The sequence below is a fragment of the Balaenoptera musculus genome, chromosome 20 (genome assembly GCF_009873245.2).
Source record: "Balaenoptera musculus isolate JJ_BM4_2016_0621 chromosome 20, mBalMus1.pri.v3, whole genome shotgun sequence".
In the NCBI taxonomy this organism is placed as follows: Eukaryota; Metazoa; Chordata; class Mammalia; order Artiodactyla; family Balaenopteridae; genus Balaenoptera; species Balaenoptera musculus.
This window is the reverse complement of record NC_045804.1, coordinates 1,357,859-1,372,050: the sequence shown is the minus strand read 5'-3', so window position 1 is coordinate 1,372,050 and position 14,192 is coordinate 1,357,859. Positions and strand designations below refer to the sequence as shown.

Here is a 14,192-nt window from a genome sequence, read left to right as displayed (position 1 = left end):
TCTTGTGTAGGCTGTGTGTGTGTCTGTGTGTAGTCTGTGTGTATGTGTGTGGTCTGTGTGTCTGTGTGTAATCTGTGTCTGTAGTCTGTGTGTGTGTGCGTGTAGCCTGTGTCTGTGTAGTCTGTGTATGTGTCTGTGTGTGTGTCTGTGTCTGTAGTCTGTGTGTAATGTGTCTGTGTAGTCTGTGTATGTGTCTGTGTATAGTCTGTGTGTGTGTCCGTGTGTAGCCTGTGTGTTTGTGTGTGTGTTGTCTGTGTGTGCATCTGTGTGTAGTCTTTGTGTGTAGTCTGTGTGTATACTCTGTGTGTGTCTGTGTGTAGTCTGTGTGTGTGTCCGTCTGTAGCCTGTGTCTGTGTGTGTGTTGTCTGTGTGTAGTCTATGTCTGTGTGTACTCTGTATAGTCTGTGTCTGTGTGTAGTCTGTGTGTGTGTCTGTGTGTAGCCTGTGTGTGTGTTGTCTGTGTGTGTGTCTGGGTGTAGTCTGTGTAGTCTGTCTGTCTGTGTCTGTAGTCCCTGTGTGTAGTCTGTGTGTGTGTGTCTGGGTGTGTCTGGGTGTAGTCTGTGTGCCTGTGTCTGTAGTCCCTGTGTGTGTGTAGCCTGTGTGTGTCTGTGTGTGTGTGTGTCTGGGTGTGTCTGGGTATAGTCTGTGTGTGTAGTCTGTGTGCCTGTGTCTGTAGTCCCTGTGTGTGTGTAGCCTGTGTGTGTCTGTGTGTCTGGGTGTGTCTGGGTATAGTCTGTGTGTGTAGTCTGTGTGTCTGTGTCTATAGTCCCTGTGTGTCTGTGTCTGTAGTCCCTGTGTGTGTGTGTCTGGGTGTAGTCTGTGTGTGTAGTCTGTGTGTCTGTGTCTGTAGTCCCTGTGTGTCTGTAGTCTGTGTGTGTCCATGTGTAGCCTGTGTCTGTGTGTCTGGGTGTAGTCTGTGTGTCTGTGTCTGTAGTCCCTGTGTGTGTGTGTGTCTGGGTGTGTCTGGGTATAGTCTGTGTGTGTAGTCTGTGTGCCTGTGTCTGTAGTCCCTGTGTGTGTGTAGCCTGTGTGTGTCTGTGTGTCTGGGTGTGTCTGGGTATAGTCTGTGTGTGTAGTCTGTGTGTCTGTGTCTATAGTCCCTGTGTGTCTGTGTCTGTAGTCCCTGTGTGTGTGTGTCTGGGTGTAGTCTGTGTGTGTAGTCTGTGTGTCTGTGTCTGTAGTCCCTGTGTGTCTGTAGTCTGTGTGTGTCCATGTGTAGCCTGTGTCTGTGTGTCTGGGTGTAGTCTGTGTGTCTGTGTCTGTAGTCCCTGTGTGTGTGTGTGTGTAGTCTGTGTCTGTGTGTAGCCTGTGTGTGTGTGTGTGTTTCTGTGTGTAGTCTATGTCTGTGTGTACTCTGTGTACAGTCTGTGTCTGTGTGTACTCTGTGTATAGTCTGTGTCTGTGTGTACTCTGTGTATAGTCTGTGTCTGTGTATAGTCTGTGTGTGTGTCTGTGTGTAGCCTGTGTGTGTCTGTGTGTGTGTGTCTGGGTATAGTCTGTGTGTGTAGTCTGTGTGTCTGTGTCTGTAGTCCCTGTGTGTGTGTGTCCGTGTGTGTCTGTGTGTGTGTGTCTGGGTGTAGTCTGTGTGTGTAGTCTGTGTGTCTGTGGTCCCTGTGTGTCTGTAGTCTGTGTGTGTCCGTGTGTAGCCTGTGTCTGTGTGTGTGTCTGGGTGTAGTCTGTGTGTCTGTGTCTGTAGTCCCTGTGTGTGTGTGTGTGTGTGTAGTCTGTGTCTGTGTGTGTGTGTCTGTGTGTAGCCTGTGTGTGTCTGTGTGTAGTCTATGTCTGTGTGTACTCTGTGTATAGTCTGTGTCTGTGTGTAGTCTGTGTGTGTGTCTGTGTGTAGCGTGTCTGTGTGTGCGTCTGTGTGTAGTCTATGTGTGTACTCTGTGTATAGTCTGTGTCTGTGTGTACTCTGTGTATATATAGTCTGTGTCTGTGTATAGTCTGTGTCTGTGTGTAGTCTCTGTGTGTGTCTGTGTGTAGCGTGTCTGTGTGTGCGTCTGTGTGTAGTCTATGTCTGTGTGTACTCTGTGTATAGTCTGTCTGTGTATAGTCTGTGTGTGTGTCTGTGTGTAGCCTGTGTGTGTCTGTGTGTGTGTTGTCTGTGTGTGTGTCTGGGTGTAGTCTGTGTGTGTAGTCTGTGTGTCTGTGTCTGTAGTCCCTGTGTGTGTGTAGCCTATGTGTGTCTGTGTGTGTGTTGTCTGTATGTAGCCTGTGTGCCTCGCCCTGGCTCTGGGTTATTTACAGGGACCATCAGAAGCCCAGGCCTCCTACTGGACCGCTCACCAACCAGAGCCCCTCCCTCTGAGGACCATGCCTGCTCTTAGGCTCCAACTCTTTACGTGAAACCTGACACCACGTCAGTAAGGACACAAACAAGTCATTAAAAACGAGGCTCCTCTAGGCGCTCAAGGAAATCAAAGGGCTTAACAGACCAGCCATGCCCTTGGCATCCAGCTGCCGAGACTGCTCCCCAACAGCTGGTGAAAGGGACCGACCCCTCAGCAGGATTCAGGCTTCCTGCTTCATTCACTGGACTGACTTATCAGGCCGTCCACAGGCCGGGCACCTGGCCTGACAAGTGGCGGGGAGGCCGACTTGACTTAGGGACGATCCCACATCCCAGAACCAGCTGCGAACGCAGGCTCAAGTTCAGCAGGCAGAGAAAGTTGAGGCGTGGGGAGGGGACATGCTTCAACTTCACAGTGAACACGTGCTAGAACCCAAGGCTCACTCTCTGAAGGTGGGACCCGAACCTGGTTGGCCCTTCTCACACAGCCGGTGGTGAGCGCTGTTAAGTCAAGCCAATTATAATGCTTTACGTCTGTTCAGACATTTCCCTTCACAACGGGCTTTCCTGTTTATTATTTTGGTCCTAATATTATAGCAACCTGTGACATAAACTGAAGGGAGGGTTGTCCACTCACTTTACAGAGGGCACACGGGCTTCAGAAAGACTTCCACCCAGGTGGTAAGAGGCGGTCCGGGCTGCAGCTCAGGCCTCTGAATAACTCGGGGCAGCTCCTAATAACACACCTCAGGCACCCTTGAATACCTTGCATGTTAAAAAAACTATCAGGGTGTGTCTTAATTTCTCTCTGATGATGCCCAGGTAAGACATGTGCAGTCCAGGTAAGATATGTCGTCTCATCCCAACAGTGGGAGAAAACACACACACGAATCTAGTATGGAAATCCCAGAGGCCAACGAAAGGTGTCATTTGTACACGAACACCCACGGTTCCCAGCCAAAAGCCGAGCGCTGACACACAAAGCACCCCAGGCCCTGCACCCAGGGTCCCCAACGCTCCGGAGAGTCACCCCCATAAAGCCGAGTCCTAGAAGCATCCCAGCTGGGGGCTGTGGAAGGGGGAGGGGCGCGCCAAGGCTGGGTCCCACTGCCCGCCCACGAAGGGGAGGGGTCGCAGCAGGGTCCCACCTGGGGAGCCTGTCTCGCTCCAAAACCACAGGGCGCTGTTTACAAAGGTGGTGCTCTGGGCCCTGACACTGGGGGACACAGAAGCCCCACTGTCTGAAGGCTCCCGGAGAAGCTGCCTGACCACAGGCCTTAAGTAGCCCTGGCGACCGCTGCCAACCTGGAGGGCACGGAGGCCAGCGGGGTTTACCCAAACGTCCACCTAACAGAACAGGGCAGGGGTGGCAGGTGGCCGTGACTGCCAGCCACAGAAGCCAGAGCCAGTATCCTCCTCCCGAACAGCCTGAAGCCATGAGCTTAAAGATGCTGAAACAACTCCGCTCACGTGATCCTTGGCTCCCTCGCAAAAGCCAATCCGTTCCCACTTAAGGTGTAGACCAGATGTCTGCGCGCAGACGACCGGCTCTCGAGGCTGCAGGAGCGCCCCCTGGTGGACCCAGCACAATCCTTCCCTCCCTGCAGGGCCACCCCGAGATCACAGGCTTCCGGGCTCAGACCCCGCTCCTCTGCCCCTCCTCCTGCCTCGGACCCTACAGAGGGAGGGTAACCTCCAGAGACACAGCCGCCAGATCGCGTCTGCCTTTCCGAACCCACGGAGCAGGTCACAATGGGCAGCGAGGTAAGCAGCTCCCGGCCAGCCCCTCCCCTGCACGCTGTCCGCCACAACCCGGGATTGAGAGGCTCGTTCTCCTTTTGGATATTTGGAAGGGGAGAGCGAGAAAGAGACAGAAAAACTCATCCTAACAGGAGGTCTGAAGTTGCCTCCAAAGGTCAAGAACCTTGAGACTTGGCCATTCTATAAAGAACTATTTGTCTTTGAAGCCTCGAAAGAGAAGGTACTCTTCTCTTCTCCAGTCCTCTCCGGCCAAGACCTCTTCTCCATCAGCACCAAGCAACGCAATAATCACCCGGGGTCTGATCCTCGGGCCGCAAGCATTGAAAACCCAGCATAATGTATCAGCAGACTCCAAAGCTAAGGGTCCTGCATTCGGGAAAGTCACAGGGCCTCCCCTCCTTAGGAGGGTTTCTTGCAGGGTTAATATCTCATTCCACAAAGAGAACCGCAAGCTCAGCTGTTAAGCCAATTGCTGGCTCTTATCTGAACTTAAAGCTCAATAGATCCCACTTACCCCACGGTCAGTGGGCACACACGTTATTTCCTGGGGCTCCGCCACAACCCAGGTGCCTCCCCGGCCACGTTCATCCTACTCCCTATTGCTTAGCTGTGAACGACCCCTTCCCAAACCGGTGCCTGGTAGCTGGTGAGTCAGCGGCATCAAAAGCTGCTGTCCTCTCTCCACCACCCCACCCCAAGACTGGCCCAGGATAGTAAGTAACCCGCATTAACGCACACTGCCTGCCACTGTGTGAAGTCAGCACCGGAAAACTACAGGTATTTAGCCGTGTGTGCATCGCCTTCCCGCCCCTTTCAACAGCAAAACGCAAGATCGAAGGGTTCGTGGCCAGCGGGCCGCGCTCAAGACAGGCCTTTGTCAGCCTCCGCAGCACATGCATCCGGCCATCCACCCTACTTAACTCAAAACATCTGCAAGGGCCATCTCGCCCTCCAAGCTCCCTCAGCCCCTCACCCTCCACCAAAGGCTCACCTGTACCCATTCTCGACAGTTTCTGTGGACCTCACACTGACTGTAGCCCTCAGAGTTTTGCTGGACAAGCCAACCACGGTGGGGGAGAGTTTGCACTTGAAGGCGGCGCACGTCCACTCCTCTTCCTCGTTCAGCGTGGGTAGGTAGCCACACACGAGCTTCAGGCTCCCCAGCCCCCCGCTGCTCACGCAGGCTGGGCTTTCACCCCCACTCCTCACGTATTCGAGGTATATATCAGAAGTCAGAAACATCTGGTAGGCATTGTCCTCCATCACCGCCTGGATCTCAGTCTGCGCCTGGTCAAACATGACAGAATCGATCTGCTGCTTCTTGATGCCATCTCTGATGTAGGTCTTGGTGGCAGGTTTCAGCTGCTTGGAGACAATGCTGTTGTTCTCGATGTACCTTTTGTAGATCGCTTTGGCTACTCGTAAAGTTTTGGCATCCTTCAGGTTCATCTGCCTGAATCCATTGCAGGCAAACCAGAAGTCTAAGGTATCCACGCATTTCTCCCTCTCCAGGAAAGTCCGGAAGAGATAAGCACCGTCTTGGTCACCCAGCAAGGAGTGCAGGGACTTGGTCCACCTGGTCAGAGGGGAATCCGGAGACGCCCGCCCCTCCGGCTCCCCCAACCCGTCCTCATTCCGCCTGGCATTGGAGGAGACAGGCAGGGGTTTGGCGACCGGGCCCTTTCCCACCCCGGGCTGGCAAGGTGGGGTCTCCCCTTCTTCGCCCGGCACTGGGGGCCGCGGGGCATCCTCGCGGAAGCTGCTGCTGGGGTCTGGGAGGCGAGGCACCAACACAGCGCTGCTCATGGCGAGTGAGTTCTTCCCGCTGAGTTGAGGAATTTTTTTTTCTCCTTCCAGTTCCTCTCAGCAATCAGCGTGGTCTCTCTTTCTCTCTCAAGTCAGCAGGGACTCATCCGAGCCTCCTTTCTGGGAAGAAAAGGAAGGGGGGGGAGGTAGAGGGAGAGAAAAGGGTATTGATATAATCAAAACCAGATCTACCCAACATCAAAGCAAGAAAGTAAACAGGCTTTTCAACTCCTCAAATTCAAATCAAGCAACCCAGCTATCTGCGAGGTGCTCATCTAAAGTATCAGACGCTGCTTTTTCAAAGGCGAAATCTGAGCTCCCTGCACGCTTGGGGGGGAGGGGGGAGGGGGAAGGGGCGGGGAAGGGGCGCGGGGAGGGGGGGAGGTGGGGCGGAGGGCTCGGGAGGTGGAAGACACCAGCTTCCAAAAACCCACCGACCCGGGCGCACGCAGGGCGGCCCTCCCCTCCCCTGCCCTCCCCTCGCCCCGACAGCATCCACTCCAAAGACGCGCACCCCGCGCCGCTGGGCTGTGTGCAGGTGAAACCAATTTCGGTAAATTTCCCCACTCGGCTCTCCGCACAGATAACTCGAGCTCCAAACGCGCCCGTCCCCGGCATCTGGTTCCCATTCCCCCCACCCACCCCTTCCCCCTGCGCCCCCCCTTCCCACTCCTTAAAAATTCAGAAGAGCCTCGACCGAGGAGGAAAGCCCGCCCTGCACAGGGCGGAACGGGCGCCCGGACTCCCGGCTGCAGCCCCCGCCCCGCAACCCAGATGGAAGCTTTCGCTGCGCCCCCGCCTCCCGCCAAGAATCCGGCTCAGTCTACACCTCGGTCTTCCGGGCTCCCCCAAACCAGAAATCCACTCACTCAGACAAGGCTTTGATCTTCCAACTTTGCCAGGGAGCAGAGAAGCCTCACGACCCGTCGCCCCCGCGCCCCCCGCCTCCTGGAGCCGCAAACCCTACAAAACCGGATCAGAAACCGTCTCACGCTACCACTGCCTGTGCCAGGAATCCCAGACTCGGCTGACCTCAAGCCTCTTTTTCCCAAAAGCAAAAAGTCTTATCTAACCAGTAAACCAGCCGCTTTCCCCAGCAAGGGGAGGATCAAACTCGGGAGAGGGCAGGGGCGGGCCGGCGGGGCGGGGGGCGCGACCCCGAACCGGGGGCAGGAACCCTGGGCTCCGGGTGGGCGCGCGTGGTCCCCGTGCGGGGCCTCAGGCCGCCGGTAGCGCCGCGTTCCCCGGACGGAGGGGAGGTGGGGCGGCCCCGTTACCTGGAAGACCAAGGCGGCCCGAGGCCCGGCTCTCATCTCCGCCGAGCCCCCCCGGCCCGCCCCCCGACCCCAATCCACCCCGACGCGTCCAGAGCCCCGGTGGGCGCTCGCAGCCCCCGAGCCCGGGTCGGAGGCGCCCGCAGGAGAAGCGCGGAAAGCGGCAGCCGGTCCAGCAATGGCGACGCGCGGAGGCTCGGCCTCTCCGCACGAGGGGCCGGGGCGGCCGGGGGCGCGGGGCCGGGCGGCAGGAGACACGCGGGGGACGCGGGCGCCCCGGGCTCGGGCCGCTCGGGCGCGCAGACTGAGCCTCGGCCGGCGCTCGGGGCCCCTCTGCGCGGACCGGGGCTGGGAGGGGAGGACAGGAGGGGAGGAGAGGAGGGGAGGAGAGAGAGGCGGGAGGGGGCGGGGGGAGGGGAGGGGGCGGGGGGCGCCGCCACCCTTTCATCCCACCTCCTAAAGGCACTCCGGCGCACACTCGCACCCAGACTCCCATCCAGCACCGCCCCGGCGCGGCGCCCCCGGGGGAGGGGGATCTGCCCCCGCTCCGCCCCCGCCGCGGCCGCCACTCGCACAAGTCTCTCCGCCGGGCCCCCGCCACCCCGGCCGAGCCCCCCGGAGCGCCGGGCGCCGCGCCCGCCGCCCCTCTCCGCGCCCGCCCGGAGCGCGCCCCGAAATAGCCGGCCTGCCCACTTCAAAGGGCCGCCCGGCACATCAAAGCGCGCGGGCCGCCCGCCGCCTCGGCCTCGCACTCACCAGGGGTCCGCGCGCGCGCTCCGCGCCCAGACCTCGAGGGCGCCCCGGGCAGGGCCTCGGCCCCGGCCCCCGGATCGGCTCGCCGCCACGGCCCCGGGCCCCCCCGGGCCGGTCCCGGCGTCGGGGAACATGGGGGAGTCGCACGGCCGGGGAGGGAGTGCGGGGAACCCGGCGGCGAGGGAGGGGGCAGAGGCGCGCCCCGCCGCCCCTCTTTCTGCGGAAGATCCGAGTGGGCCTCGCCCCCGCCGCGGCCGCCCTCGGCCCCTCCGGCCCCCGCCCGGCCCGGCTTTCGACACGGGCCCCGCTTCCAGCAGCCACTCCGGGCACCCAACGTCCTCCGGGCGCTTCCAACAAAAACTGCGCCGTGGATTTCACTGTGCACTTCAAAGGCGCGAGCCGGCGCACGGTCCTGAAAAGGAGGTACGCGCCCGCCGCGCTCCGGGCCGCCCCCGGGGCCCCCGCCGCCCCTCTCCGGGGCCGTCCGGCTCGCGGCCGCCCTCCCGGCCGCCTCTCGGCCGGGCCGGACCCTCTCCCGCGCCCTGCGCCCGCGACGCGGCTGGGCGCGACCTCGCCCCCGGCCCGGGGGGACCCGGCTCGGAAGCGGCTCAGCCGAGGCCGCGCCTCCGCCCCCACCTTTTACAGCACAGCTTTCGCCGGGGGAGACGGGCGCCTCGGACGCCCGGCGGCCCGGCGATCCATGACTGCGAGGGGCTATTTTTATTTCCCGGCGCTCGGGTGGTTACCGAGTTGCCAGGACCTTATCAAAGCGCAGCCGGCTCCAGCCGACTCCCCCGGGCCGGGCCCGGGCCGCCAGTGATCCCGCCGCGCCAATCACTGCCGCGCTCGGCCGGCCCGCGCCTCCCGCCTTAAAGGGACAGCGCCCCGCGCCCGCCCCGGCCCGGCCCAGCCCGCCCCCGCCCCCCGCCAGGCCCCCGAGGCCACCCGGGCGCTCCCGGCCCGAGTTCTGATTCCGCCTCTCAAGTGCTCTGGCCTTTTTGCTCTGGCTTCCTCCCCCGGCCTGCCCCGTCCTCCCCAGCTCGGGAAAGCAACAGTTTATTGTGGCATCCTGGCCATCGCAAGAACTGCAAGCAGGCAGTTTTTTTTGTTTGTTTTTTTGTTTTGTTTTTTTCTATCATCGAACACTTTTCTACCTCTGTTCAAGTTTCCCTGGGAATTTGGGCTTGGAGGAGCTTGTCAAAGGAGTGGCTAATCCCGGGATGGGATGGCCAAGTGTCACAGGAGGGACGCGGACCTGGACGCAGAAGGCACGGGCGTGCTTGTGCGCTCCTGCCTCTGAGTGTGAGTTAGTGTGAGTTAGGGTCACGGTGCATAGTTTGTGGATGTGTGAAGATGGGGGTGTGACTCTGCCAGCAGGGGCCTGAGTGCTGGAGAGGGGCCCTGACATCTCGCTGGGAAGCGAGCCTCAATTTCCTGAAGATTTAACCCCAAATTCCCAACCTGGCCATCAGGACTCTCCCAGCACGTACATCGTACATCGACCCTCTTTCTGTATCAACTGTATAGGCAACACTCTCTTGGAAGCATCCCCCCATCCTCCCATACGTTACGTATTAAACAGACATGGGATGTCTTCTTTCCCCATCAACTCTCAGTTTTAATGTATTGAAAACTCCTCACCCCACTGTCACCTTTGAATCCTTCCCAACATCCATCCAAAAATGTTTAGGAGGTACAACCTTCTCACTTAAAGTAATAAGAAAACATACCACAAACCCAGAACATTATTTACTTGTCTGTTGCTATAGAATGATCTCTCATATGATGAGCTAATAATTGATTTTTCCTCCTCTTAAAAAACATAAAGGTGGAGCCCAAATTTGTCCCAGAGGTGAGAGGAAGAGCTTGGCATACTCAGAGCTGTGGCTTTCAACTCTACTCACTTTTTCTTTATTTACTTCCCTAGTGAACTGAATGGACGACAAACCCTGTTCAATGCAGAGGTGCCTCGAACCTTCATTAGGCCTTTAGGACTTTAAAACATGCAAGAAATGTGTTTCTCTGTCTGTTTAGGTTTCCATAGGAAAAGAGGAAGAGGATGCACCGCCCGTGACCTGCTGGAACACGACAAGCAGCAGGGAAGATGCCCTCCCGGCTGTGACAAGGGACCAGAGCTCTGGAAAGCCACGCTGCCAGACTTGCCAGCTCCTGGGCACCGTGGGGGGTGGCATCTCCCTCCCCAGGACCTGCCTCTGTGTCCATGCTCTCCTCCTTGGGCTCACCTTCCCAGGTGGCCAGGCTGGCATAAAGCCAGTGGTCCAGGCCATGAAACACATGGCCACCTTGGGGCAAACCAGGAAGGCCAGTGAGCGGGTGTGACCAGATGACTCAGCCCTGCCTTGGGACAGCTGCTGGGTGCAAGGAAACTGGAAGCCAGTCCACTTGAGGTCAGCTCCCTCCAACAGCCCGGCCTTTCAGAGTGCTGCACACCCACCCCCGTGGGTGACCCGGGAGAGCCAGGAGCAAAGCCGTCCCTGTGGTTCCCAGGAGTCTTTCAGCCACAGAGGGTGTGATCCTAGGGCCAAAAGTGTATACAGAAGGGGATGAATTGCCATAAAAGTGTCTGCAATATAAACAGCAACGGCGTGTGTGTGTGTGCGCATGCGCACACACACGCGCACGCAATGTGAGGGAGGGGAGGTTGCAAACTCCAAACATCCAAAATCAAAATAAACAATGATCAGAAAGAGGAGGCTTTCAAAAAGGAAGTGGAAAGCTGGTCTTCATGGGTGGTTTTCCTCCCCTCCACTGCCCCCCCCCCGCCCCCCGCCCCCGCCAGCTCTAACCATCACAGGCTCGGCTGTAACCCAAGGGCTCGCCTTCTGCTGCCTCGTTAGCCCAGGGCTGTAGCGACAAGAAGGGCGGATGAAGATAGCGCCACAGGAGCAAGGCTGAGTTCAGTTTGGTCCTCTCAGCAATAACCCTTCGGAGAGCTTGGTTTCCAGAACAGGTGCTCGGTCACCTTGGGCCAGTGACTCCCCTCCCCCCAGCCTACCCCTCGCCTGTCCCCTGGTGGTACATTTCCCACCCAGCAGTGGGGCCCTCTCAAGCCTCCAGGTCTCCGACTACTTGTTGATAACGTTTCTGGAGGAGAATCCAAAGTCCCGTGCTTATACCCGGCCCCTTTCTCAAGATAGCACAGTTTTCCATTTTCCCCTTCTTCCTGGCAGCCGCAAGGTCATGTGACTTGTTGTAATCCTGCGCGGTTGCCTGGAAACTGGAAAGCAAGGTGATGGATTTCTGCACATGCTCGCTCCCGCCTCCTTTAAAGACAAACCCTACCGGGGATCAACAGCCCACTTGGCCTAAGTGCAGACAAGTTTAATAAAGCAGAGAGTAATTCTTTTCTGCAATTATGTACTGGGCTGAAATCCTAGAATCCCAGAAAACTCAGGGCTCCCTGAGAGGCATCTGGCCAGATCTCCAATCTTTAGTCAGCCTGACAAAAACCCCTCTGGAGGGGAAGTCACACCAGCTTAGACTTCAGAGGAGCTCGGACCCAGGACATCACTCTTTAAGACTCCGTGACTTTGTCTTTTATTTCTTTGGAAAAGTGGCACCTTAGACAATGTAGCTTTGTTTGGGGAGCGGGGTGGAGAGACACTCAGGCAACCTTTCTAGAGACTGCAAGTCACCTAACCGCTCTGAGGCCCTGCCCCGTGTGTTTACCTGTGAAGTGCAGGGAACACCCCTCAAAAGGCTGCTGTGAGGTAAACACCCAGCACGCTGCTTAACACATCGCAGGTGCTCAGAACATGGCAGTGATTCCTGTGCAGTCACGCCATTTCCTCAATAGCCTGTTAGCTGTTCTGGGAAGAAACTCCCATCTCCGCAGCAAAGATGCCCTCCAGATAGGAGTCACACTCTGGGCCGGAGGCCTGGAAGCTGAGCAGGGAGGTCCTGCAGAGGTGACACCCCCTCCCCCCCCCCCCCCCCCCCCCCCCGGCTGACTTCCCAGGGGAGAGGAGCGGAGCCAGTGGCACTGGGGGCTGTGCTGTCTGCCGGCTCTCAAAGGCATCCTATCCAGTACTCCCCAAAATATCAGCATCTTCCAGCCAGGGGAGCCCTTAAAATGTCATCTAACCCAACCCGTCATTTAAGAGATGAGGAAAATTAGGCAAAGAGGAGGTGAGGAGATTTTCCCAAGGTTTCTTGGCCCATTTCCCAGCTGAGCTAGAACCTCCGAGGGTCCTGACTCCCACTCCATCCTCTTTCCCCCCATATTATGGTGAGGAGACCCAAGGCAGGGCTGTCTAAGACGGGGTCCTGAGCATCTTGAGTCTTTGGCTTCCATGGCAGGGCTGATAAATAGAATTTAGCTAACACAACATTGTAAATCAACTATACTCCAATAAAATTTAAAAAAGTAAATCACCAAGTTAAATGACAACAACAAAAAAAGGTGAAAAAAGTCATCAGCCATCTTAATGATTACAATTATGAAGGTAATCAAATATCCTCAAGTGAGTTAAATAAAGGAAGGTTGCTACTTTAAAGAAGAAGAATAATAATTTGGGATGCTTTCCTAAAAGCATCGTCACAGGGCTTGAGCTGGAAATTCCGCGGAAGCGTATGTCATTCAGCTCCTACCAATGAACAGTCTCGACCCCCAGAAGTGGGCTCCCTTCAGCCGGCTCCTGGGGGGTTCCACCAAGTCTTTAATGGTGACAGATGTTTCCACGTGCATCTCAGTGGGGTTGGTGCACCTAAGGGAGAATTGGCTTTTACAGAGTCTGGGAGGAGGAAAAGAACAGGAAAAGACGGGTTCAGCTTCCTGCCACCCTCTCCCTACTTCCTCCCATTTGGAGAGGGGTGGGGGAGGAGTGGGAATGTCAAGGTGGAGATTTTGAAGCCACAATCGAAAAAGTGAGGTTTCCTTAGGAAATCCCATCCCTAGCAGCATTGGGGGGGAAGCATATTTTTAATAAAAATGATCGTCTTCGGTCTGTTCAATTTAAAACACAGTTAAGCAAAACAATAATTTAAAACCTCCTAATCTGATTTACCTTCAAGTGCTTTTAATATTTATTATAAATGGAGCTACAAACTGCTGGCATCGTTGGTGTCCCACCAGGAATCATTGTGGAGTTTGACTTTCAGGAGTTGGTCTGAGCGTGGAACAAGAAGAGACCATCAGTATTCAAACAAATCCAGAAAGAGGTTCTGATTTTTGAACTTATCTTCTCCCAAGTGTCAAGCAGATGCACACGCACACAAAGGTTATTTTCAGAAAAGGAAGTAAAAGGTAGATAAGAAAAAAAAAAAAAATCCCTGAAGTCAGCACTCCAACTGGTAACATGTGAAACTTTGCAAATAAATAGGTCTGTGTTCCTAAGCTCTCTCCATAGACATTTTTGTTCTCTGCTCCTGAGGTTTCGTCCTGCTCCTTTTAAACAACTTCTGGAAAGTGAAGTTGTGCCAGGCTTGAAATCGGTTCCTTTATTCTTTCACATCAGTGTTTCTTGACTTGCTCTCAGCATCTCTGCCAGCTACGGAGTGCCTCCCCGGCTCAAAGGATGGGTCACGGTGGCCCAGGACGCTTGGCAGGGTCCCAGGCTGCCCCAGAACACCTGGCGAGGGTCTGGACTTCGCTCCCTGTGGACTCTTCCCTCTGTCAGGTCTGCGCCAATGCTCTAGCGAGGTCCTCATCCCCTGCCCCCCTGGCATTAAAGCACTGGTAGTAGAAGGTGGCTGGCAGGCATCTCTCAAGAGGCGTCTACACTCGCGTCTACACTTCCTCCCCCTCACCATCTCCTCCACCCGCGAAAACCATCGGCAACCAGGTAAAAGCGTCCCGCGTGGAGCCACGTGGGCCCATCTGGATCTGTGTATATGGCTTGGCTGACCTGCAGCTCTCCTACTTCTCAAGTCCCTCTCGCTTCTCGGGCAGGACCCTCTACCAAGGACCGACTCCCTCTCCTGCCTCTCCGGGTCCTGCCACCTAAGGTGTTTTCTGGGCCAGTCTTCTGTCCCCATCCACGGCTCCAAGCCCCGCTCTCCCGAGACCCGGACCTCCCGGCCCTCTAGCTCCACCTCTTTCATGAGCCATCTTCATCCTGCCCGCTGTGGACTGCCGGCCACAGGTTCTCGAATTTAAGGCTCTTAAAACAAACGGAACTTCCTTTGTGCCTCATGGAAGCCAGGCGTCCTCCGTCAGGCAGTGCCCCAGCATCCCTGCCGCCTCAGCGAGCAACCCGGGCTGCATCCAGATTCCTTCTGCCCCATGCACCCCCATCCAGCGCCCGGCCCCGATCATTCTGCCTCCTAAAAGTCGCCTAAAAGCACCA

At 56.9% G+C, this 14,192-nt stretch overlaps 1 protein-coding gene across 10 annotated transcripts in view; it reads right to left on the bottom strand.

Annotated features, from left to right (window-relative positions):
* Positions 1 to 14,192, bottom strand: part of AXIN2 (axin 2) — an 82,006-nt gene that overhangs the window by 23,260 nt on the left and 44,554 nt on the right. For 3 of the 10 annotated variants that reach the window (XM_036835730.1, XM_036835731.1, XM_036835729.1), the window contains exons 1-2: positions 6,727 to 6,948; positions 5,043 to 5,977 (exon numbers count right to left, since the gene is read on the bottom strand). In XM_036835730.1, coding sequence (XP_036691625.1) covers positions 5,043 to 5,857 — 815 coding nt within the window. In that variant the 5' untranslated portion in view covers positions 5,858 to 5,977; positions 6,727 to 6,948. Of the gene's footprint in view, positions 1 to 5,042; positions 5,978 to 6,726; positions 6,949 to 7,134; positions 7,201 to 7,887; positions 7,977 to 8,520; positions 8,684 to 14,192 lie in introns of those variants that run through there. The other 7 variants (XM_036835723.1, XM_036835727.1, XM_036835722.1 and 4 more) reach the window with 6 other exon arrangements.